At 46.2% G+C, this 26,458-nt stretch overlaps 1 protein-coding gene across 1 annotated transcript in view; it reads right to left on the reverse strand.

Moving 5' to 3' along the window:
- Positions 1-26,458, reverse strand: part of CFDP1 (craniofacial development protein 1) — a 124,188-nt gene that overhangs the window by 7,674 nt on the left and 90,056 nt on the right. Inside the window, exon 6 of the mRNA XM_021702932.1 lies at positions 4,029-4,187. Coding sequence (XP_021558607.1) covers positions 4,029-4,187 — 159 coding nt within the window. The remainder of the gene's footprint in view (positions 1-4,028; positions 4,188-26,458) is intronic.

Raw genomic sequence — 26,458 nt, forward strand, 5'->3', positions numbered from 1 at the left:
TGTAACCTTTAACCGGTCAGTCAGGAATTCTCTGGTCAGCACCAGTAAGGTTATATGTCACATGGGCCTTCTTCATCCTCCAAAGGAAGATGAGGTAATCCACCTACTAAAACCCTTTTGTCCCCAGACGGAGGTGACCTCACCTGAAATAATCTTTCTATTTATGACTTCCTTGTCCTGCCTTTAAAAACCTTTCCCTGGGGCGCCTAGATGGCTCAGTCGTTAAGCATCTGCCTTCGGCTCAGGTCATGATCCCAGGGTCCTGGGATCAAGCCCCGCATCAGGCTCCCTGCTCAGCGGGAAGCCTGCTTCTCCCTCTCCCACACCCCCTGCTTGTGTTCCCTCTCTCGCTGTGTCTCTGTCAAATAAATAAATAAAATCTTTAAATAAAAATAAAAATAAAAATAAAAACCTTTCCCTTTCTGTAGCCCTCTGGAGCTTCCCTCTACTTGGTAGACGGGATGCTGCCTTATCCATGAACCATTTAATACGATCTCCACACTTTGCCTGTTGCATTATTATTTTTTTTTTTTAAAGATTTTATTTATTTATTTGACAGAGAGAGACACAGCGAGAGAGGGAACACAAGCAGGGGGAGTGGGAGAGGGAGAAGCAGGCTCCCCGCAGAGCAGGGAGCCAGATGTGGGACTCAATCCCAGGACCCTGGGATCATGACCTGAGCCGAAGGCAGTCGCTCAACCGACTGAGCCACCCAGGCACCCTGCCTGTTGCATTATTGATAGATACTTGAGTTGTTTCCAGTTTGGATATTATGAAAACACTATCATTGAAATCCTCACACCTGTCTTTGGGGAACGCACAACGGAATTTCTGCTGGGAACACAGCTGGGGTGGGACTGCTGAGTCGCAGGGAATGAGTGCAGTCTGGTGGTTAATGCCAAGGGGGACATCCGAGCATGAGCTGTCGTATCTCCCAGATGCACTGAGTGTTTCCATCATTATGAGGCAACCGCCTCTTCGTTTCTGGTCATGCTTTTGTCTCCAAGTCTGTTTTGTCTACTATCAGCTTTCTTCTTGTTTGTGGCTGCATGGCTTATCCTGTCACCCATCTTTTTTATTGTCACCAATTCTGCATCCCGCTGTTTCGACGTGTGTCTTTTAACCGGTATATAGTTGTTTTTTGTTTTCTAATTCAATGTGTCAATCTCTGTCCCTTCACTGGAGAGTTTAGTTTATTGACATTCAATGAAAGTTCTGGTAAATTTTCTGCAAAGAATGTAGACAACGGATGTATCAGATACAGATTTTAGAACAGATCTGGTCCTGTGCCTGCAGTTTCTCCAGGTACCTCGTCTCCTTATGCGCGTATTTTAAGATGGCAAACTTGCCTTTAAAATAACTGGACAAAAATAACCCAATATTGACCAATCTGCTTCAAATTTTATCCAATCTTTACAAGGGGAAAGATGTGTTAGCATTTACTGAACTGGAGTTACTATCAAAACATAAAAAGCATGACATAAGCTTTTAATCTCAATCCAAACTTATTTTAATCAGGACTGTGTAACAGGAATATTTTTACCATCATTTATGACTTGAATTCTTGTATAAGAGATCAATTTAAATTTGGTACTTGTGAAAAGGTCTTATAAATATATATATGGCAGAGGTCAATCAATACTCACAGGGAGCTCTTCTGAGATGTTATCAAATATGACTTTCCCCCCTTCTTGGTTTCAGCAAAGATCACTTTTATTCCAGGGGGATGCCTCTTGGGATTCTCCACATAGTCCCTCAGAGTAGCCCTTCCTGGCGATGCCTTTGTTGTTGCTGGCGTCTGTGTAAGAGGATTTGGGGCCTGACCTGCCTCTGCCCAAACAGACCTTACAGGTTTGGTTCTTATGCTTCCGTCAACACTGTGGCACTGGGCACACTTCTCTGGAGAAATCTTCTTGCACTTCTCAACATTCCTGGTTTTGAACTTGGCTCTCCAATTACGTATGTGTTGGAAAGGCTCAGCCAGCAGCTGGCTGTCTTGCTCTCACCTCTAGAACTTTGATGCTACGGTCTAGTGATTTCCAACCCTGGCTGTGCATCAGAAGCACCTGAGCAGTGAGTTAAAGATACAAGTCTCTGCAACTCTCGGTTCAGCGGCCCTGTATAGGAGTGGCCTTGTCATCCCAACTCTGAAACCACCCCAACAAGACGATTCTCATGCTAAGCCAAGGTAAGAACCCGAGCTACAGCCTGTTCCCTGGACTAGGGGTTGGGCCCCTTTAATCTGCCTGCAAGAGCTAGGAAAGGCAAGTGAGTGGAGGTGTGGGGACAGGCACTAGAGAGGGAAGGTGAGAAGAGCCAGAGGCAGAGCAAAGAAGTCATGAGATCTGCCCTGGAAAAACACAATCAGATCGGTGGAATCGTTGGGTGGGGGGCGAAGAGTCTCAGAGAAGCGGGGAAAGCAGGGCGCTTAAAAGCTGCACGCCTGTTAGTGGTTCCCGAACCCAGTTACGTGATTTTCCATTGCCTGAGAAGTCCTCATTGGGCAGATGGCCTTTTAATCCTGTTTTCTCTTCCAGTCTACATTTTATTAGCTCTGCCTTATCTATACCTTATCTTCAACAGCACCACTCCCTACTTTTATAAGACCTATATTGACTTGAGCAGAAGAAAGTGTCCGCCCCACATAATCAATACCCAGAAGACCAATAAAGTGTCACACACACTGGCAGGTCCCCTGCTGTCTTGGATCACCAGGCAAACGTGGAGAAGAGGAATGAGCTGTGAGCAACCAGAGCAGAGTCAAAGACAGGGAGTTCTGGGGCAAACGTCAAAGGCCTTCTCTAGATAAGAGCGACTCCTGCCTGGGCTTTATCCTGGGCCTTCCTCAGAGGACTCTGGCACTCCCACCTCAGTCCTGCGGCATTCCATCTTTGACAGAAGACTGACTTAGAAGTCTGATGGCTAACCAAGCTCACAAAGTCATTTAACAAAAAATTTTTTAAACATACTGATCAGCTTCTAGGTTAATTCAAATAATCTTGAAGCCAAATTTAGAAATGTGACCCAGAAAATCACCCCCTCACCTGTCTGTATTATAATTTAGCTTAGAAGCTGAATGACTACCACTTGATGCACACTTCTATGTGACAGGTGCTCTGCAAAGCGCTTTATGTACTTCATGTGCATTATGTGTATGTGTCATACATGTGTTACATGCATTATCTCATGAGATCCTCGCACTCACCCCCAGTGTGGTATCATTACCCCAATTCACAGGCAAAGGAGCTGAGTTTCAGAAATGCTCTGTGTGTTGCAGGGAGAGCCCTTCCTGGTGAAGGGCAGGGCGGGGAGGACCCAGACTGTCTGACAGCCACATGGCACTTCTTTTCACCGTTAGGGGCAGGGGGAGTGATGACCTTGAGCCATGGACCCTGTTCTGCAGCAACTTTGCTTCTTAGCTCTTTCTGAGGTTCCTAAGTACTCACCAAACACTGCCTTTCTTGATATTCTTGACTACAGAGCCTATGGACATCCTCTTCGTACTCCGAGGGGAAGAGGAGGGGTGCAAGTGATAGCCAGGGTGCCGTGAGAGGGCTGGCATGTCATGTAGGTTGAAGCCCCAGCCTGGGCCACAGTGACACGGACAAAAACAATCCGCAATGAGGCGACAACATCTATGCACTCTATTGGCTCTGCTCTGGAAGCACTGGGCTGGTCTGGCTTCTCAGAAGACCAAATCATTCCGAACACGACAAGGCAGATACAGCGAGCCAGATCTGACCACGTGACGAAACGAGGTGACTTACAGTTCCCGGGAGCTGTCTGTTGTCATTCGGGGAGCTCGGCTTGGCAGACAGGACTGGCCCCGCCCCGCCCACCCCCACCACCCCCAGTGTTCTTCTCACCCAGGGGACCGGCTCCACATTAGAACAGAGCTTCACCAACAAATGGACAAAATTTGCTTCACCAGGAAAAGTGCCTGCTTATTTAAACTGGGTGGCCTGTCTACAATAAACTATTTCAGATTTTTTAGAATTTTCAGAGGAACAGAATCTACTAGTTCTTACCCCTCCTTCCCTCGATTATGGATGGCTAGTTCTTCACCAATGCCCTCTTCCTCCTTGAAGCTCTCCCAGTCCAATTTGGACTTCTCTAGGGTGCTCATCTTCTGCTTCTTGGCTCCAATTTTCCCCAAAAGGCTGCTCATGCCACTTGATCTTTTTAACCTAGAGAAAGTGAAAAAAATGAAACATGTAGTGTGGAAAAACTCTTGATTCATGTTTTTTCTGACTGGCACGGGGCTCCCTAGATTCGGGCTATTTATCTTAATTTAGGAAACCGTTTTTGTATTTAGGGTACTTCCTGTCTGCTCCGGAGAACACTTTAAGTAGACCAGAATTCAAATGCACTTTTCCTGCCTAACATCTCTGACCGCTCTAAGGACCTAGGAAAAGGAAATCCTAAAGCCCTCTGTATGCTCTGTAGGACAGGTCTCTGCTTGCAGGCAGGGAGAAGCGCAGCATGATTCAGATGCAGCTTTGGAATCACATGCCTGCGTTCATATTCCAGCTCTGTGTGACTTTAGGCTACTTAACCACATCTGCCCTGGCTTCCTATCATCTACCAAGTGAATAGTGACTCAGAGGGCTGCAGTGTATCTTCTATGTCAAGTGCTTTACGATAGCACCTGGCACAGAGTAAAGGTGTAATAAATGTCAGCCACGCTGAGTCAGCCATCATTTGTGCCCTCAAACCCCAGGGAATGCTTGTAAGAGAAAGAGAAACAGATCCCAACACTGATGAGCAAGAAGTTAAAGTATCTTAAAAGGACTCTTAAGATCAGTTTCCTTTTCGACTCCTGTGAGTCAGGACCCTGGATTTTCCCAGGAGGTGGAGAACATTCCTCACCCTGAAAGGAGGGAATATACAGCCTGTGTTCTCCTTGCTGGTGACACGACCATGGACTGTGGGAGAAACCCCACATGCCCAAGGTCAAGTCGTAGCAGGTCACATGTTTCCAGTCATTGTTAAACGCAGGACAAAAAATAAGGAAAACAGAACGCAGCTAGTTAGTAAGAAGGTGGTATTAGGGGAAAGAACTATGGAAGGGACATGGCCCTTGATCTCTTTATGAAACTAAAATACGTCGTATACCACCACGCAGGAAACTGGAAGTTACTTCCTGTCTTCCTGGGAAATGTAAGAGACTCAAACGTGTACAGTTTCTGTGAGCTAACATCACAAGGCCTCCTGATAACATCAACAGTAATACCTTTCACTTGCCTACAATGCTCATTCTCCAGGTGCTTTATTCACTATTTTCTCATCTTCCGCTCACAATGGCCTGTGAAGGAGGACCACTGAGTCTCCGAATAGGGGGAAGAGCCTTCGAGAGGATCTAGTGTCACACTAACCCTTCTGAAACCCACCTCCCTGCAGCACAGGGCCAGTGAAGGACGCCCCGTTCCTGCCCCAGAGTGAGCAGACAGGCCAGTGTCCACACTGAACACAAGACTCTCGGGCTGAACCATGACCCTCCACACCCTCGTCCTATTCATGTTGGTCGGAAGGATGTTAGCTTCACTGCTGTGGTCATTTCCCACCATATGCTGTTAGCTTAACATCGATTCAGAATAGGCTGGGCAGGGATCATCATCCTCATTTTGAGTTGGACAAATAAACAGAATTCAGAGAGGTTAAATGACACAACAAAGGTCAAGCCAATAGAAAACGCAGAACCAGGCCAAAGCAAGGTCTTTCTGACTTCCAGTGTGGTGCCCTGGGCTGTCTCACGACTAAGCTGAGAACTTACTTGAGATATTTTCTCACAGCTATTTTACCTTCCAGTTTACTTATGAATTTTCCACACAGCTATGAGCTTTCAATTCCCATCTTCTAAAAATTCTTTTCTCGATAACTCACTTCCTACAACAATCTCTCATCAAAACATGCACACGCGCACACACGCGTGCACACACACATTCAGGCTGTATTTCCCAGGAGCAGAGCATGAGTGAGGATACAGAGACTTATGTGTCCCCAGTTCTCACCATTATATCCTCAAACCTGGAGAACTGCAGTCTCTTCACTGGTCTCCCTGACTTCTGTTCTGTCCCACTCTTACTCACCTGCCCCACCCTGGCAACTATTCAATATGCTGTCGTTAGGGTGAATTTTCTAGAATAGAAAGCTCATCATGTCTTTCTGCTTCAATGTCTCTTCCCCGACCCCTTATTGCTCTTACAGTGAAGACATGCTCCTTACCTTGAAAGGTCTTCCTGCTCTCCCCTCACCACATCTACCCTCGCCATCTAAGCTCCAACCATACAGTCCTGAACCTACAGTTCATCTCCCATTCATCTGGTCTTGTCTCAGCTTAGAGACCCTGCCCCAATCTCTGGATGAGATGCCTCCTGGTGGTGTTTCTAGTGCACCCAGTCCTTCTCCCATTACGGCACCGATCCTTCCCATAGCAGACGCTCGAGGGCTCTTTTTTTTTTTTTTTTTTTAAAGATTTTATTTATTTATTTGAGAGAGAGAGTGAGAGACAGAGAGCATGAGAGGGGGGAGGGTCAGAGGGAGAAGCAGACCCGCCGCCGAGCAGGGAGCCCGATGTGGGACTCGATCCCGGGACTCCAGGATCATGACCTGAGCCGAAGGCAGTCGCTTAACCAACTGAGCCACCCAGGCGCCCGCTCGAGGACTCTTGATTCCAGCTGCCGCCATACTGGTCAATTCTGAGCAAGCTCAGAGTCAGTGCCGACAACATCCACCAAAAGCACACACCTCGAGGCTTTCCTCTGCTGCCTGCAGGGGCTCCTCCGACCCTGCCTACGTGTCAGAAGCACTGCCTGGCCATATGATGGGAGTTCATGCCATTGGGGCCACCCTCATGGAGGACAGGGGCTGTGGCCACATGGCCCAGCCTCCTGTCCTCACACAGGCAATTCTAGGAGGTCCTCTGAACGCTTCTCAGAAATTCTGGTGACAAGGAGCCCTTGCAGTCCTGGAAACACACTCTTGTACTGGCTTTCCCTCCTTCCCCATCTCATTCCCTCTACCTCCTCACTCCTACTTCCCGAGGACAGCTTCCCAATGACTGCCCTATGCTAACAGACTTATCCAAGGTTCTGCTTTGAAGGGAATCTAACGAAGATGCTTAGGAGCAACACTATTTTCCTGTGCACGCTCTATCTCTCTGAGGGTACTTAAGCTCTGGATCCCCAAATCTCTCTACATCACATGGACTGAGTTCTAGAAACAGTAGGAACTCAACAGAGGTCACCTGGATCACAGAAACAAGTGGAGAGAATCAGATCTCTGTAGTTTAAATGAAGGGTGTTCAGAACGCTTTTAAATTGGGGGATCCTAAGGGGTGTAATTTCCATTTGCATTCATTCACCAATCAGCTCTTTATAGAATTTCTGCTTTTACCTGGGCAGCCCCCTAGGCTCTATACACCATCTCTCACTCTCAGCCTCTAGCTCTGACGGTATTCCCAAATTATACCATCTTTTTGACAAATCACTTTGAGAAGCCTAAGAAGATGATCTTTTGCTGCACAGCAGTGAAGAGAGTTCCAGAACGGTGAAAAGCCATAATCGCCCTTCGCCTTGTCCACCGCTAACGAGCAGCAAGTTGTCATCAGTGCTCAGATGCTTTAAGGAAAAGCTTCCAGGTCTGCCTTCATTGGATCATGAACGTGGTTTATGATTTCCTAATCTGACAGTCTCAAAAGCAAAATTACCTGTCTTGTATTTGAGGCTAAATCAAAGTGAATGACACATTTACAGCAGCAGCCAAAACACGCAGAGGCTCATCATGACCGGAAGCCCTTTCTTCCTGGAACCTGGCAGGTGGGGTCCCTGCGGGCTTTCGAGCACTCACACTCACCACCCCCTTCACACGGGGCTTCCGTGGCACAATCCTGGCATCACACCACCACAGCTTTCTGCAGAGCACATTTACCGTCACCTTGGCCCTGTCTCTGCCGCGAAGGTTCATCAATCAGACAGGCAGGAAAGCCTCGGCTTCTGGGCAAGGGTAGCTGGCCCTTTGCTGGGACAGAGCACTTCCGAGAGTGCCGCTGCGGTGCCGAGAGCGGCCAGCGAGGACGGAGTCCATCAGCACCAGCCTCCCACAGGCCTTCAGCAGCTGTGGAAAGGGGGAGGTCAGAATTCCCAGCAGGAACTGGTGCACTTTCAGGCACCACATCAACACAACCACAGATTTCTCTATTTTCTGGATCCTAAGCCATAAGGGCAAGGTACTACCAGAGAGTTGGCTTTGACAGACCACCCCGTCCCCCTAGCCACGGATTTTCTGGTCTTGGGTTACAGTGTGGTGAGCTGTGTCACAGAAGACCACAGTATTTCATTCAGGAGACTCTTCATCCACCTGTTGCAAGGCAAAGTCCGAAGAAATGCACCATTCACTTGCCCATTGGCAGTTACACCCACAATGTTATACTCAGACATGTCCAGCACGTTGTTGCCTACAGGTTTCCAACATAACAATGGCATTTCAACCACCTCTTCCTGAATGTGGCAGTCCTCGACCAACCTAACTACTGTAAGTTTGATGTAAAGACTAAGCCCGTCCAAGCGGCATGGGCTCTGCTCACCTGCTCTAAGCAGCAGGCTTTCAGGCTATAAGACAGCAGGGCTGAGGGCAGTGGGCTCCTACCAAGCCTTTCTTTTCTTTTTTTTTTTTTAAAGATTTTATTTATTTGAGAGAGAGAACAAGCAGGGGGAAGGGCAGAGGGCGAAGCAGACTCCCTGCTGAGCAGGAAGCCCGATGTGGGGCTCGATCCTAGGGATCCTCGGGATCATGACCTCGGGATCACGAACTGAGCCAAAGGCAGACGCTTACTGACTAAGCCATCCAGGTGCCCCAAGCCTTTCTTTCTTACGCATTCTGTCTAGTCAACCCTCGATAAGAGATTACCTTCAATTCCCTTTCCACGGCACCCAACCCAATGTCCTGTGCTGACACTAGACACCAGTGAAGACCTCACACACAAAGATTCAGAAACTCAGAAAAGTAAAAGGGACAAAAAGGCAAAATGAAGGTCATCTTTTTCCTTTCTGAATTCAAAGTTTACGATAACTTGCTAAAACTTCTTCTGCTTCTCTCTAGCACCAGAAATATAAGTTTAACAAAATTCACTGCAGCTAAATAAATGATAAACTGTATCCTGTAGAGTCTGTCTGAAAGATATTATAGTAAGCTGTTTTCTTTGTTGCAGCCCTGTAAGCATGGACTCAGATCCACCAACCAATTCGTTTTGTAGCCACCATCAAGACACTCTGGATCCTGCTGTTTATTTACAAGAGGTGCTGGAAAGGAGCCGGGAAAAGAATTTAAGTGGAAATAGAGAGGATGACAGGACACCACAATTGGCTGTGAAGCAAATGTGGGCACATCTTTCCCCATGATCTTTTAAAAATTGGCCTCAGGCACCCAGCTGGCCCACAAAATAGAATTTTAGGTTTCGGAGTGAATTTAGAGTCAGTCATATTGTATTCCTCCAACAGATTACTGAGAAATTACTGTATCCCAGACATTGTGCTTGGAACTGGGGACACACACATAGACAATGTATAATCTCTGGCTTCAAGGAGTTAATGTAATAGAGGAGATCGTCATACAGGTAAACTGTAACTGCAGACTGTGAGGGCACAAAAGAGGGACCATCTGAGAGGCTGTTTAATTCAACCTCCTTATTTTAGAGCTGAGTTAACTAAGATCCAAGGTTAAGAAACCTGCCCAAGTTCCCAAGAGGAGACGTGGGACTAGTACTCAGTGCTTTTGACCTCCAGCCTGTCTTTTCCACTGGAGTTGGGGACAGATAGCCTTTGGGGATCGCTTCCGTACGTCAACTTCTATCATTGCTAATTTGGGGGGGTGGCATTCTTACTTTCCCTGTTGTCCTGCTCCCTGTACACAGAGCCCACGTCTTACTCATTCTTGCCTCACTCACAGTGTGGCACAAAGCCTCGCTATACTACGTTTAATGAACTAAATCGCCGTGATTTGACAATGGGCTTATCCAAATGATTTTTTTCTCATAGCAGAAAGAGTCAACACTGCACTTGAACCGACAGGCCAGAAAAGGTAGCTGCAAAAGTAGACCAGCAAGGATAGAGTCAACTCATGTACAAGGAAGCACTACCGACCTTTACTTAGAACTTCAACACACAGAGCCTGGCTCCACTAGGCCTTCCGTCTCGTAACTTGCATAACCACTAAAATGCAAATTATTTGGAACAAAGATTCTTTGGCACAGATACGCAGTTTCCTTAGTATTTGTCAACTGTTTACAAGGCAGGAGTGGATTTTTTTTGTAGCTCACACATGGACTATTTTCCAGAGCCATACAAGGGTCTGAAATTGGCATGGTACTCCCTGAGAAATGGGAAGATATTTTACGTTGATAATTCTTCAGTGAGAGTTGTCTGCTTGGAACCACTGTTCTCTTTCAGACCTTCTTTGGATTTAGCTGAAATCTGTAAGAATGAAAAGTAAAGCCCTAATCCCTGGACCAGTTTCACCCCTCACCTGTACAAATCTCTAAGCAATCTCCCCAAAGCCCAAGACCAGACCACTCAGGGAAATGGCCTGGAAGCCAGCAGTACAATAGGGAGAGAGTTTAAATCGCGTTCACTTCCCAACATTGTGCTGGTAGTATTCTATGGGACACTGGGCTCAGGAAAGTAGAAAATCAGAAGTCAGACAAGAAGTTTCAAATGATCTTAAACATTTCGCGGCTGAAAAATTGTCAGTACTCTTGAATCTATTATTAACATTGATAAAGTGCCAGCCGCCCCCCCCGTGGCATCTCTCAGCAAAAGGTGACGTAAAGGCCAGCAAATGGTAGCAGCTTCAGCGTTTATACAAATAGCAAGAGAGATCTGCCACTCAATTCTATTGCTCTTACATCAATCCAAGAATGAAGTACACTTAAGTCTGTCTGGTATTTTTTTTTAAGATTTTATTTATTTATTTATTTAGAGAGTGAGCAAGGGAAGGGGCAGAGAGAGAGGGAGAAAGAGAATCTTTTTTTTTTTATGTTATGTTAATCATCATACATTATTACATCATTGGTTTTTTATGTAGTGTTCCGTGATTCATTGTTTGCGTATAACACCCAGTGCTCCATGCAGAACGTGCCCTCTTTAATATCCATCACCGGGCTAACCCATCCCCCCACCGCCCTCCCCTTTAGAACCCTCAGTTTGTTTTTCAGAGTCCATAGTCTCTCATGGTTCGTCTGGGAGAGAGAGAATCTTAAGCAGGCTCCACGCCCAGCATGGATCCCGACACGGGACTCGATCCCACGACCCTGAGATCATAACCTGGGCCGAAATCAAGAGTCGGATGCTTAACCCACTGAGCCAGCCAGGTGCCCCAAGTCTGTCTGATTTGATTTCAGCTGTGCTACATCTTTAAAACATGTCTCTGAAACAAACCTGATTATTCTGGTGGCATAGTCTTGGATTTTCATCTCTTCTGAAACAATGTATTACAGAAAGCCCTTTCCAGCTCTTGTCTGTGAAGCACAGAGGCGGCGTGTGCCCTGCTCTGGCCTCTCAGCTGATGCTGGAAGCCCAATCACTCCAGCTCACTTGGTTCTACGGAAACGGACAGCTCTTCCGGGACAGGACGCACCATCCATTCACAGTAAGCCATGAACTGCTCTCCTCTACCTACGTCGTCTCCTGGTCTCTATTGTAATCAAGGCCATTCATCTTGAGACAAGTAACTGGGGTTAAGGGCTCTGCAGTGACAATGAAAAGGACGTTTTTTCTGGGGCAAGATTTTTTTCTGGGATCTGCTAGACAGTGTTCATTAGCATCACACTCCAAGGGAAAGTTAATGTCCCTTTTCTGTGTGACGAATAGTCCTCTACTGGTCTATTGTGCTGCTGAAACCAGCCAGTTCAGTGGGCTGGGGAGTCTTGCCACAAAGGGCCACTGTTTGTTTTTTTTATTGTTGCTTGTTTTTATTAATCTGCCTAGTGCAGACCTTTCAAAGAAGGTCAAAGTTAGACAAGTGCTCGGGAGGAACGGGTCCCTCCCCCGCCCTTCCTTGGTGCCCATAGGCACCTGCAGTGCTTGGCTCACACGTGTAATGCAGAGAGAAACCTGCAGGGAAACGCACAAGGCCTTGTACTACCAGCTGGGCAAGTGTGAGCTTGAAATTGAGCGTTCATTCCACTCCGGCTTCTGAGGGGTGGGCTACGGCAACACTCAGCGCAAGAACTCTGGTGTGGTCTGGCAGAAATTTCCAACTTTCTAGTCTGAAAAATGTCACGCTGACAGAAAACTTGAAAGCAGAAACAACTATTATTTGAATGCCCTTTGCTTAGATTTGCTCATTATTAACATTTTGCCACATTTGCACTCTCTCCCCCCCTCCCCCCCTTTCTCTCCCTATTTAAATGTTCTTTTTTGGAGGTGTGAAACCACTTTGAAGTAAGTTGCAGACATCATGCCACTTCACCTCTAAGTACTTGGGTACGTGATGCGTAAGGGCATTCTCCTACATCAACACCTCACACTGCACCCAAGAACTGTAACATCGATACAATGGTGTCATCTAAAGTCCCTGTTCACATTCCCCTCAATGCCTCTCCAGATGGCCTTGACAGTTGTCCCATGCCCTCCTTCCAGGCACTACATCTGACGTTTCCTTAGCCTCCTTTTTTATTTATTTTTAAAGATTTTATTTTTATTTGACAGAGAGAGGGAACACAAGCAGGGGGAGTGGGAGAGGGAGAAGCAGGCTCCCCGCTGAGCAGGGAGCCCGATGTGGGGCTCGATCCCAGGACCCTGGGACCATGACCTGAGCCGAAGGCAGACGCTTAATGACTGAGCCACCCAGGTGCCCCCCCCCCTTTACTTTTTAATCTAGCACAGTCTCCTGCCTTTTCTTTTGTTGGTTTGATTTTTGGTATTTGATGCCATTGCCAGTTTTTGGAGTCCAGGTTGGCGGTCTTAACGGAATATTGCTCGTTTAGGGTTTGTTTCTTATGCCAAGTAGGCAGGTAGGTGAGGCTGGGTACTACTTACTGCACCACCACAGTGATGGGCGGAGGGGCGGGCCCGCCCGGGGCACTGATGCTCGGTGTGGTCTGCTGCGGAGGGGGGGGGTGCTGTCAGAGCTCTTACTTGTAAAGGTATACTCTCCCCTCTGTAACGAATTTGTAATTAATGTGTAATACGTAGGCTAATACTCCCGGGACATTCAGGAAGTTCTGACTGCTACTTATTCCTGGTATCTCACTCTATAAACGCCCTGGCAATGTCTCAGGACAGAATGAGGTGGAAAAAGTGAAGGATGCTATCTGAAGGAAAAATATTTAGGAAATCTCAAAGGGATCATAAAGCTCTGGCTGTAAGAAAGTCTCTAAAAAGTGAAAGAACAGTAGCTAGAGAAAAGGCCAAGGGTTATAGGATCGTCAGCGGAGTCCTAGATTGGACAGGCCAATGGTGAGTCCAGAGGTCTCTGGCCAACATGGAAGCACTCACTCAGATACCTGGATACTCTTCTCAAGGGCCTGGGGGCGTGCTATGCCTGAGGGTTAAGTGACAGAAGTCAGTGGCAAAAAAAAAAACCCTTTTGGCCGGCCCACGAGACCTCTAGGAAATGATACTCCTGAATTTCCCTTCTCCTTTGTTCCACTCCCCTGTGGTTTCATCTCACTCCCTGTTAAAGAGATAATGCCACATCCCTTCCTGTCTCTGCCCCAGCCATTTCCTTCCTTACACTATTCCCATGGTGGGGATCATGGCAGAGTGGGGAAGGGCCTCCATCATTTTATAGCAGCTGGGGAGTGAAGAAGGCCTGGCTCTCCAAAGTGGGAACCTTTAGTTTACTGGGAATGGGGACTGTGCTGGGGAGGGGGGTGCGTTCTCTGAGGTGCAAACTGCTGTTGCTTTAATTTGTATGATCGGGCACAGCTGGGAAGAATAATTTATTGACCAACACAAATAGACCACTTACAGTTCTGAGGCAGAATTTTAAAGGAATTATTAAATACAGCTTCTAATGGAGCCCATAATGGCATTTTTCTTTATGCAGTTGAGCCTGGGAGCTCAAGTGAGGAGGGCACAGCTTGTTTTCCAGATACTGGTTCCACAGGGGCTCCCAACCAATAGCAGCCACAGAGGCAAAGAAGACAAGAGGCAGAATGAGGACCCGGCTGCCAACAGCCGGTGCCCTCTCTACAGGAGAGCCTTGCTGGCTTTCTCCTGGGACAGTGCTAAGCCAGTGTGGTCTGCGGACCACCTGTCTGGTCTGAGGGCAGGAGCCACACTCACGCGGATCACTCCCACCAGGAAACATAGCTGAGCAAACAGGACATCTCTCCAACCAGCCGCCGTGAGAAGCAAAGCACAGGGCACAGAAGATAAATGTGCCTCAATTATGGCTTGTTTGGCTAACTGCTGATTAGGGACTTGGCATGCTTTCTCAAACGGCAGCATTCTGCTTTTTCTGTGACTTTCAGCTTTCTTTTTCTCCCAGGCAGGTCTCTATCTCCTCAAGCAAATGTCAGGATGTCAACATAAAATAAATGTTATATTCCTAGGCACCTCCCAGGTTAAGATCAGGTTAAAGTTTCAGGATGTGGGGGTGTCCTCAGTCAGACCAGAAATATTCCTTTCGTTTTACATCATGGAGACTTCATGGAATATGAGTCACACCTGCGCTCCTAGACATGGCTAGGCACACGAACCACACGGCTTTAAATGAAACTCATCTGCGTTGGCTACCATACATCCTGCAAAAGGACTCCTCCTCCGTTCCAAACTTCTCACTCCTCCTAAAGAAGCATGCTACATTCCAAACGAGAGGGTATGGAAGTCGGACACAGCTGGGATTCCTGACATCTCAAAGTTCTGTCTGGAAGGGAGCGTGCTTTATGGTCCTTTCACTCGATGAGGCTGAAGTGGTAAAAAAGGTCATTTCTTAGCACTTGGCACTCCTGCTTGGGGCCCTGACTCCAAATCTCTCTCACAGTGGTGTCTGCAACATTGCTCGCTCACTCTGTAGCTAGGGTATCTTCTGGAGCCTCCTAGAAGCTGCAATCCTGCTAACCTCAATGGGCAACTCAAAGAGGCTTAGACTCCAACCTCCCTACCTCCCCAGGACTGCTCCCACCTGTCCTCAAAAAGCTGGGGCACACCAGCATCAGCATCAGCGGCTTCCCTGTCACGGCACCCTCCCAATCCAGCACTTAGGAGTCCTTGGGAAGCAATTACCTGCACGAGGCGATCAAAAGGAGGGGGCTGTTTCAGCCTGGGCCCAGGAGGTCACTTTGCTAAGGCAGAGCAGTGGATTTCAGCAAAGAGAAATGTCCGTTCCCACGGAGTTTGGTAGAGAAAGCAGAAAACTTTCTTTTTACTGCACGCAGGAAATGGTTTTCATAGACGCTAACCACAGCTGGGCAATCTGTACAACCACAACATAGTTTCTCTTTAATAAATGGGAGATTTTTACCCATTGCATCACTAACCACCAAAAAGAATTCCCACCCTCCATCTCTCAGGCAAGAGAAAGCGTAAGTTGAACCTCCTTCCTTTATCTGCCAGCCAAGGGTTGCTACAGCAGCTTTTTCATTCAGAAATGAGGCTTGTTCTACAAGGTTCCTATCACCCAACCCTACTCATGAGTGATACACGAACGCTGAACAAATTCAGTTTTTTTTGTGTTCTGGGGTTCCCTCACAGCACGTGCCTTTACGACCACGATCCACCATGGGTCATGGCCAGGTTTGAAAAAGGTGCTTTAGCAATTGCTGGCTGAGAGATGAGGGTCTGCTGAAACAGGGCTGGCCAACCCTGCCATTAAGAGATGGTTTGAAGGAATTAAATAAGACTGCAGCTCTGACCCGTAGCTCCTTGACCCCCAGCCAGCAGAGGAGCCTGTGAGTCTGTGCCCCCTCCTGGGACAGGCGTGGGGGAATGGGCACAGAGAGTGGCTCCATGATGCCCTTCCTGTCCCCGTGAGGCTCGGCAGGTCACTCGGCATATGGCATGCGCGCGTTCAGCACTCTCACTGCCCAGCTGAAGGAAGGAGGCTTGGAGCTAGGAAACGCTGACACTCTCACCTGACTCCTGCAGCTCAAACAAAAACAAGCAAGCACAACATAACAGACCCCCAAAACTACGCAGCTGTACTGGGGAAGAGGTTTCCTCTAAGAATGAAGATACTGGAGACAATAACTCAAATACAGAAGCTACTAAATTTACTCGGATTTTGAAAGAGTGCTGGAAAATCTGATGACCAATCACTTCTTACTCTCAGCTAATACTTTTTAAAACCACTTGACTGAGATATAATTCACATACTAAAGAATTCACCCATTTAAAGTATGCAAGTCAGTGGTGCTTAGTATATTCAGTTGTGTAGCCATTACCACAACCTAATTTTAGAACATTCTGTCATGCCCTTAAAAAAACCCTTATACCCATCAGCAGTCATCCCCATGTCCCCAGCTGGGACAGAGACGTCCAGAAGGAGATTAATAACGCCCGCAGTGTACGTGAAAGCACTTAGCACAACGCCTGGCACAGAGCAGATAATCAGGATTTCCTGCTGTCCCCACTCTTATTCTCATAAGTCCTTGAAAAGATGCTCTAGAATCCAGAAAGAAATTAAAATCTTGCTGCTGCTAGAGAAAAATTAGTGGATCTGGTACTTGAGGACTTGCTTCTTCTATCTTTTTCTGAGGCTAATTCATCTGTGGCAGCAAAGTAGATTTTAAATTTTGACTTCTTCTCCCACCCCCAAACTTTTCAGTCTGAAAAACTTCAAACCAAGAAAAGCTGATCTTAATCTAGAATAGTCCCCCAGCCTGTAGGACAGCCCCAGTTTGGACCTGATTGTTAACATCAGCTTCTTTGAAGGCATCTGGGAGTTCTCCGGCACCGATCCCTGGACGGCTCTTCTCCATCTACACTCGCTTCCTGAGTGACCTCCTCCAGGCCCAAGGCTTACCTACCAGTTCTAGGCCTACCCACGGTGTCTTTCTTATCCTTGCCCCAGCCCTCTGTCCCAAACTCTGGCCTTCTATACCCACCCGCACAGTGGATCTCGCCTGCAGCAGCTTGCCACATCTTACCGGATGGTGACGACACTAGGCCATGCTTACCTGTCAGACCTCCTCTCCTGAGACTACCCTCATCATCCTGCCTCAGGCATGCGCTCACTCTGTGGGGCCTGCAAGACCTCCGTCTGCCCTCAACACCCTCTTCCCAGACACTGTCTTGGTTCACTTGCTCACTGCTGTCAAGTCTCAGTTCAAGGCTCAACTTCCTAGTGAGGCTAACCCCTGACTGTGCTAGTCAACTCTTCACCCTCACCCCACACTCCTGATCCCCTACCCTCCTCAGATTTTCCTTCCCTCCATAACACTTAGCATTTTCTGACACATCGTGTAGTTTATTTGTCATGTGTACTGTCTAGCTCCATGCTGGATTGGAGAGGAGACTCCACAAAGCTGGAACCAATGTCTGTTCTGTTCACTGATATAACCCGAGCACCTGGCACAGTGCCAAGCACATGGTAGGCACCCAATAAATATTTGTTAAAAGAACGTATGAATAGTGAGAAAACATATCAACCTCACACATTATAAATAGATTCCAATAATGATACCTACTAAAGTACCAATTCTCTGTGCTGGCTAATCTCATAGCTGCTGCCCACCCTTGGCTAGGTTTTCTATGGAACTAAGTACTTCAGAGAAGGCTCAGGAAAAGCATTTGTTTACTGCAACAGATGGCAGACCCCCCTGAATGGCTGTCAGTAGCCTGGAATTTGTCCTAAGCTGGCCTTGGCACCACCCTGAGAGCCTGCAGAATGTTCAATGATCTTGTCATAAACTGCAATCTGGGCTGCCAGGGGCTAAGATGCCTTAAATTTTTTTTAAAGATTTTATTAATTTATTTGAGAGAGAGAGAAAAAGAGAGACAGAGAGATTGAGCAGGGGGAGGGGCAGAGAGAGAGAGGCAGGCTCCCCGCTGAGCAGAGAGCCTGACTCGGGGCTCGATCCCCCACTCCGAGATCATGACCTGAGCCCAGGGCAGATGCTTAACTGACTGAGCCACCCGGGCACCCCTAAGATACCTTAATTGAAACACAAATAAGGGGCAGAATTAAGGGGAATGCTGAACGAATCTTTTGCCCCCTCTTTTTTTTTGATCTCCGTGATAACAGAATTTGCAAAGAAAACAACAAAAGTGGTATTTGGATTTATTCTATGTGAAAATGCAGTTCTGGAACAATCCGGTCAGGAGACCTCATTTGCTGTGTGTGGCAAATGAATTTTTTCCCTTGCCACTGGCTACCTTATGCAGGGCTGCCTTTGTTTGTTTGGTTTTGGGGGACTAGTTTTGAAGTCATTTACAGCACTAGGTTACGAGCCAGAAGCAATGCCTGAGTTCAGCTTTGAAGCTAAAACCCACACTGAATAGATGTAATTGGAGCAATTAGCTAACTCAATACTCAGCCAACTGAACATCTTGTCAGAATCTGCCAGAAAGAATTATCCAGGTATACAGAGTTGCTACAGGGAGCAAACTCCCTCCAGCTGTCACACCATGTCAAAGTAAGAGAATTACACAGATACTTTCTCTCTTTCTCAGTGGGAATCTGAGCTGGTATACACAATGGAAGAGATAAGATGGTGACAAGAAGCTAGAAAAAGATGCAAAAAGGAATTGGTTCTTCTCAATGCTGGGGGTCTTGGTACTTGGCTAGAATCCCAGGGATAAAAAAAAGATTCTAAAAACCTCCAAAGGGACGGGGGTGGGGGGTGGGGGGGGGGGATGAGGTCATATACAAATATTCAAGAAGTCCAAATGGCTTCAGACTTCTAGAAGCCTGGTGGAGCAATGTCTTCACAGTTTTAAAGAGAAATAATTTTCCACCTACAACATCATACCCAGGAAGACCAGTAATAAAATGTGAAGTTAGAACAAAGTCCTTTTCAGAAACGCAAAGTCTCAAAAATATATCCCCCATAAACCATTTCCTCAGGATGTTACTGAAGGATGAGCTCTATCAAAATGGGAGAATAAACCTAGAAAGAAGAGGACAAGGGATCCAAGAAACAGAACAGCTACACAAAGAGGGATAAAACAGCTGGACAGAAAGTCAAGAGAACAAAGAGCCCCAACTTGAGCAGGAAGGTGGAAGGGTCCAGAGGGACCGGGGGGGGGGGGGGGGGAGGGGTGGAGATGGGAAATGACAGATTTTCTGACATAGTCAAGAACAGTATTGAAAGGGATTTTACAGCTCCTTTGAAAGAGTTTGGAAAAAATTTGTGATAGGGACATAAAAAACCAAGCAACTAACAAATATGTGTGTATATATATATACACACACACACACACACACACACACGAGAGGAAATACTATGTTAGTCCACATCCCGGCTCAGTAGTGAACAACACTACAGGGACGACAATGTCATTGAACTGGGGGACCAGAAGGAGGACTTGGGATGTTGAGGGGCGGGGCAGTACAAGAGGTTATTCCTCTTCTTGCAAAACAGGAGCTGGTGCTTCTTAAAAACTAGTTAACAGGAAGTTAATAAATAATGTCTAAAATTGATAAACCAAGAAATAATGGTACACTAAACACATTAGTTTAAAATAGGAACCAAAAAATACCAGAACTAGCTAAAGGAGTTTAAAGCGGTTGCCTCTGGAAAGCAGGACCCAGGACTGAGTCAGGAGACTGAACAGCACATTGGACTTTTGCAAACTATGCACCTGTATGACTTTGACTTGATACCCAATCTGGGTTAATACATTTTTTTTTTTTTAAGATTTTATTTATTTATTTGACAGAGGGAGACACAGCAAGAGAGGGAACACAAGCAGGGGGAGTGGGAGAGGGAGAAGCAGGCTTCCTGCAGAGCAGGGAGCCCGATGCGGGGCTCGATCCCAGGACCCTGGGATCATGACCTGAGCCGAAGGCAGACGCTCAACGACTGAGCCACCCAGGTGCCCCCTGGGTTAATACATCTTAATGTTCCTTGAGCAGAAGCGAAGAGAAAGGGATTTTTCCGTGCAGCCATCAGTCTGGCAGTATTAGGCTCTTGGCCCTCCTGATTGGCAATGTGTCAAATGTGTCCTCTTACTTCACCTCTGCTGCTCATGTCATTTAACACGTTGCTTACTACTTATCCTTAGTAAAGATTTTCTACATGTACAATCCTTCCCTTAACACTGAAGTACCTGAATTGAGCGGAATTTGACAGTGTTCTCCATATGGGTTGCTTGTTCCTTTAATGTATTTACTCATTCAAAATGTCTTAACACTCCTGCCATATGCTAGTGGCCAGACTGATGCCAGCCATACAAAGAAAATGACAGCCTCATTACGGTTCTGAGGGAGCTACAGCCCCTGAGGACACCGGACACATTTCAGGGATGAAATCCTCTCCCTGCTCCTCCCTCAAACACCCAGTATAACTTTTTGCAGTGTTTCTCAGTATTGTCCAAGAATCCCCCGTGCTTAATAAAAATGCAAACTCCGGGGTCTATCCTGCCTCCTGAATCACAACCTCCGGGCTCAGGGCTATACAAGGAGCATACAGCGATTTGAGGGTCATTATTTTAGAAAAAGTTCCTGATGCCTCCCACTGAAGCACATTACCATTTAAGTAATTACCCAAACATTATAGTTTGAAGAGAAACTGAATGGGCTGTCTAAACATTCAGGTAAGTATGTGGACTCAATTTGGGTTAGCCAGGCCATGTCACTGAGGAGTCACGAGGCTAGTTTTCAAAAATAATGATGGATATATAGACTGAGGATTTTTTTTAAAAAGATTTTTATTAATTTGAAAGAGGATGTACAAGCTGGGGGAAGAGCAGAAGGAGAGGGAGGGGCGCCTGGGTGGCTCAGGTCATGATCCCAGGGTCCTGGGATCAAGCCTTGTATCGGGCTCCCTGCTCAGCGGGAAGCCTGCTTCTCCCTCTGCCTCTTCCCCTGCTTGTGTTCCGCCTCCCTGTCAAAATAATCTTAAAAAAAAAAAAAAAAAAGGAGAGGGAAAGGCAGAGAATCCCAAGCACACTCCGCACTCAGCCCCATACAGGGCTCAATCACCCGACCCTGAGATCATGACCTGAACTGAAACCAAGAGTTGGACACTTGACCGACTGAGCCATCCAGGTGCCTGCCCCTAGACTGAGGATTAAGGTGAGGCCAAGAAGAGAGTGGTTCTGTCTTCTACATCTGTTTCTGAACCCATTGGGCAGGATCAAGCCACTGGAAAAGCTGGTGAAACAATCTGTTCCCCAGGGAGTGCACTGCTGAAATGATGAAAGAGATGAAAGCTAAAACATTCTTCCAATGCTTAATATCAAAGGTTTTCCAGAATCACATTTATTTCTCAGGAGGTTCTGTATGCTGTTAACTAAAATCTGAGGAGCATAAAACTGTTTAGAGCTCTCATAAGATGAGAATGCCCCTCAGTTTATTAACACTCAAGCTTCACTGTCCATCCCCAAGTACACTGAGTCCAAGTAGCACAATTTTGCTATTATTCTGAAGACTGTTTCTCAGGCAGACAAGCCAGCCCTTATGATGACAAAATGAAGCACATTCCAGTTATTGAAAGCTGGAAAAAAACACAAAGTGGGCCTTATTCACCAGGGCTACTTCAAGGGGCAATGACACTCATTCCACGGCTATTGGGGACAGGCCTCCTCTGCTGACAGGCACTGCTCCACCTGCTGGGTGGGCTATCAGGCACGGAGGGCCACAGACTTAGAAGAAAACATCAAACTCCACAGTGCCTTAAACTTGCCCCACACAAAGGCGGCCAAATGCAGTCAGTCCCCTCACCTCGGCCCCCTCCGGTGCTCAAGCATTCCTGCACTGACAGCAGGGAAGGAAGAGAGGCCTCACTGGATGTCACTTCTGTCTTTTCCAGCAGCACCTACCTGCCCCATTTCTTGGCATTGAAAATGACATACAGTGAAATGCACAGATTGAAGGTACATTTTATCTGCCAGTTTAGTAAATGCATACCTCTGTGTAACTCACGCCCCTAGTCAAAATACAGAATATTTCTATCATCCCGGGAAGTTCCTTTTTCGTCAATTCCCACCCGCATTCTGACTTCTATCATCACAGATTATGTTTTGAACTTATTCTTTATTTATTCTTTTGCATCTGGCTCTTTCATGTAGCACGTTTCTGAGGTTCATCTACGCCATGGGTACCAGTCCATGCTGTGGGTACCAGTGGCCTGTTCCTTGGTTTGCCCACACTTGGTTTAGCCAGTCTCCTGTCAAGAGGCACCTAGGCTGTTTCTAGTTTTGTGCTACTATGAATAAAACATTCTCATACAGGTTTTTGTTTTATAGACATGACATGTTTTAATTTCTTTTGGATGAAAACCTAAAAGTAGAACAGTGTGTCACAGAATAGGTATACATTAAACTTAACAAAATGTGAAACACATAGCCAAAATTATTAACCCTCCTGGTTTAGGTTTCCACCAGCAACGCATCAACAGTTCCGGCTGCTCCATAACCTCACCAACACAGTGCTTTCAGTCCTTTTCATTTTAGCCATTTCAGGGGGTCTGAGCCAAGATCTACTGTGGTCTGAATTTGCATTCGCCTGATGACTAATGCTGATGAACACTTTTTTTCATGTGCTTATTCTGTAATCTTTTGTAAAATGTTAATTTTTTCCCATTAAAAAACTGGTTTGTCTTTTTTATTGTCATAGTTATTTTAAGTATATATATATCAGATATATATTTTGCAAATATTTTCTTCCGTTCTGTGACCTGCCCATTCAGTTAATGGTATCTCTAGATGAGCAGGAGGAGGGCTACTGGGTCAACATAAAAGGGAAAAAAGTAGTGACGTCACAGATTTAAAGAAACAAGGTGATCAGCATTTCTTCTTTAGCAAATGCAGAACCATATTCATTCCATTGCCTGAGAGCAAGGTAAATTTTAGAAGAGACACAATCTTTGACGGTCGCCCTTCAGACAGATGCTGTGCTGCAGAGCCGAGGTAAATCACAGGAAATGCTAAGAGGGAACGTGCCTCTATCAAATGAGAATCAGAGAGGGAAGTCCTAAAATGCTACCAACACGGTCATCAAACCAGCAAATTTTTGTTTTTGTTTTAAATTGGGGGAGGGAAGTGAAAAAGGCAAGGTGAGGAAGTCTTTAAAGCCTTCATACCACATTCTGGTTATTATATGGCCCATTCCTTTTTTTGCTCTCCACAAGCTGATTAAAAAATAAGGAAGGAAGTTATGGTGGTGAGAGCAAGGCGTTAAAACCATGCGGCTTCTGGACTGCACTCTAATTCATCTGCCGGGTGGGCTGCCCCCACCCCGGAGCAGTCACTCCTTCACATTTTCTACTTCAGTGACTGAGACACAGAGAGACCAATTTAACCGTGAGAGGCCACGAACATTATTAATCATTAATGCTCTGCAAGCGCCTCCATGGCCCAGAGGTATTGCAATATTAGTTACTCCTGATCATCTGGAAAGGCCAACAATCATCACCACCCCACCCCCACTACCTCCCACTGATCCCTGACTTGCTGCCTCCTTATAGCTCCTGACCTACTTGCAGCTGTGGCAAAGTCTGCGTTTTTTTTTTTTTTTTCCCCCTCTCCTGTAATTAATTAATCCAAACAAAACCCTTTAAAACAATAGAAACAGGTGAAAAGGAACAGGAAAGAGGATAATAATAAGGGTAAACTGTTTCAGCAATCCCACCTGTTCAGACCATCCTGCCAGCCTGAAAAGCTCTGGAGAACATCTGCACTTCTCCCCAAAAACAGCTGCGGGCCAGCAGCCCTGTCTGGTGCTACAGAAGCCAAGAGCTGGAGGCGGTGCAGGGGTGGAGGAGGTTTCCATCGCAAGGCGGGGAGAGGGGAAAAAAGATGGGATCTTTGACTATGCATGTGAAATTGTCAAAACAAGGCTACACAAGAAATGAAAGGGGGACACTCCCAGCACAATGTAAACCCTATCAAAACAAGTCTGGAGACCAAGAAAAAGCCTCTTGACCAGGTCAACTGATGGGCTGAGGGTACACATACGGGAGCTGAGAAATGGGCTCAGGTGCTCCTAAAATTAGTCTCCCAGTGGGGACAGTCCATGGAGTCAACTAATTCAGTGATCCTTCTGAAGCCAGCCATCTATTTTGCGTTGGCCTTGCCATCTTACAAATGCTGTAATCTGTCCTCTGGTCAGGTTTCAAAGACCCCAGATCTCTTGATTTACAATGAAATGTTTGAGCTAGTAGAACATGAAGTTCATATTTGCCAGAAGTCTTGACAGTGACTCTTTGCCATTGGTGGGGGACGGGGGGTAGACTTAAACCTTTACTTGGATTCTGCAACCGGTCAAAACCCAAAATGATCAAAAAGAGACCGAGTGAATATAACATCTTACCAGTCCCCTAGTCATCAATTCTTTTTTCTCTGAGGTAACCACTGTTACTAGTTTCTTGTGTCCTTCCAGAGTTGTTCTCTGCATATGTGAACATTGACAATTCATAGACTACACCTCAGTAGCCGATTTCCTAGCTCTGTAGGTAGAACTTAACTTCCTACCTGATCTTGTGGCAAATCTCCATATATTTAGTTTGAGTCCAGAAATAAAGCTCTGCAAATCAAATTTTAAAAATCCTGTTTCCTCCTTCCGGAGCCATTTCATGCATTTCCAAACAAGGCATATATTTGTATATATTCTCTCTCCCTTCTTAATATAAATGATTGTATGGTCCCTACACTATTCCAGTCCTTGCTTTTTTCACTTATTTATATATTTCAGAGATTACGACCTCTGAGTACATAAAGCATATCCTCATTCCTTTGTTCTACTGTATGGAAGTACCATAATTTATCCAGCAATCACTCCTGATGGACTGTCAATGATGATCTTTTGCCACTACAAACATGGAGAGCCACATGTCTTTGTTAAAAGAGACTTCCCCATTAAGGTGGGTGATATATTTTTTTAAGGTTTCTTTATTTAGAGAGCAAGCGAGCACCCCAGGCTTCCTGCTCTTTGTCCCTCATCACTGTTTAACACCTACTAACTTGTCCAGCTACTTCCCTGTCTCTCCCGACTTCAGCCCACTTGCTTGCGCGTGTCCTCCCTCTGTCAGGTGACTTCAATATCCACAGATGATCCAAACTTGGCCTCTCAATTTTTAACTTTCTCAGAGCCAAGTAACTTTTTTTTAAAGATTTATTTATTTGGGGGGGAGGGGCAGAGGGAGAGACAGAATCCCAAGCAGACACTCCGCTGTTCTAGGAGCCCGACATGGGGCTCAATCCCACAACCCCGACACCATGACCCGAGCCAAAACCAAGAGTCAGATGCTCAACCAAGTGAGCCCCCAGGCCCCCCAAGTAACTTTTTCTTTAGCCTAACTCAGCCACCTATCCCCACGGGCATTCTCTGATACCAACAAACCTCCACAACCTTATTTCAAAGGTTCTACTTTCTGATCACTTCCTCTTACCCTTTGTAGCTTGAATATATTAGTACTTCCACTAACCTCAATAGCAAATCCAGGAAGAAGGAGGAAAGAGAATTTGGAAGCAGTGACAGGGTATATGGAAGACATGAATTTCATCTTCAGGTCTTGGGAAATGTGAAGCACAGGAGATAAAAACCAGCTTCTGCCTGAGGCTGCTCTACAGGACCAATGGGCCCAGTTTCCCATGAAGGCAGAAGGTCAAGGGATCATTCATCAAAGAAGCTGAAACTGTAGGGGTTCAGAGTTTGTAACCGCAAAATATGCCACTTTGGCATTGATTATTTGGAATTAAAGGCCCTTGAGAAACACCCAGTGCAAGAAAGACACTCTGACTCTTCATCCTCCTAAAAGCAGAAGGCGCCCCAGACCATGATAATGTTTGTTGGGTGATCATCTTCTTGCATCAATATTGCCAATAAGACTCTGATGCCAACCTGATTCTGGCTTCTTTATTGGCTGGACTGTGTGGTCTCTCTGGAAGCTTCTGGGATTTTTCCTTATTTTTCATGTTCTGAGACTTCTGTTATATGTGCTTTTAAAAAACAAAATTCAACAGAGTAAATTTTAAAGATCTAATTTGCTTTATTAATCAATTCATGAGTCAGGCAGCATCCGTTCTAGCAAGTAGAGGGGAGCTCCTAGGAGTTGTACAAAATGAAGGTATTTATACGGAAGTGGGGCAGAAACTGATTGGCAAACGAAAAGGACTGTTTAGGGCTGGATTACCTTCTCGGAGGCTTTATGCAGATTACCTTATATTCCTTTAAGGGATGGAGAGCAAGAACATGCAGACTACTTCACAGGTGCCAACCAGAAAATTCCAGATATACTGTGGTAAAATTCCACTCCAAGGGAGGCTGAATCTGCACTTCAGTTTGCAGGGGACTACCTTGGGCCTGGAGTTCTCTTTTTAACAGTGTAAAATGTGAGTCTTCTCACACTGAT

This window comes from Neomonachus schauinslandi, chromosome 16, assembly GCF_002201575.2.
Source record: "Neomonachus schauinslandi chromosome 16, ASM220157v2, whole genome shotgun sequence".
Classification (NCBI taxonomy): domain Eukaryota; kingdom Metazoa; phylum Chordata; class Mammalia; order Carnivora; family Phocidae; genus Neomonachus; species Neomonachus schauinslandi.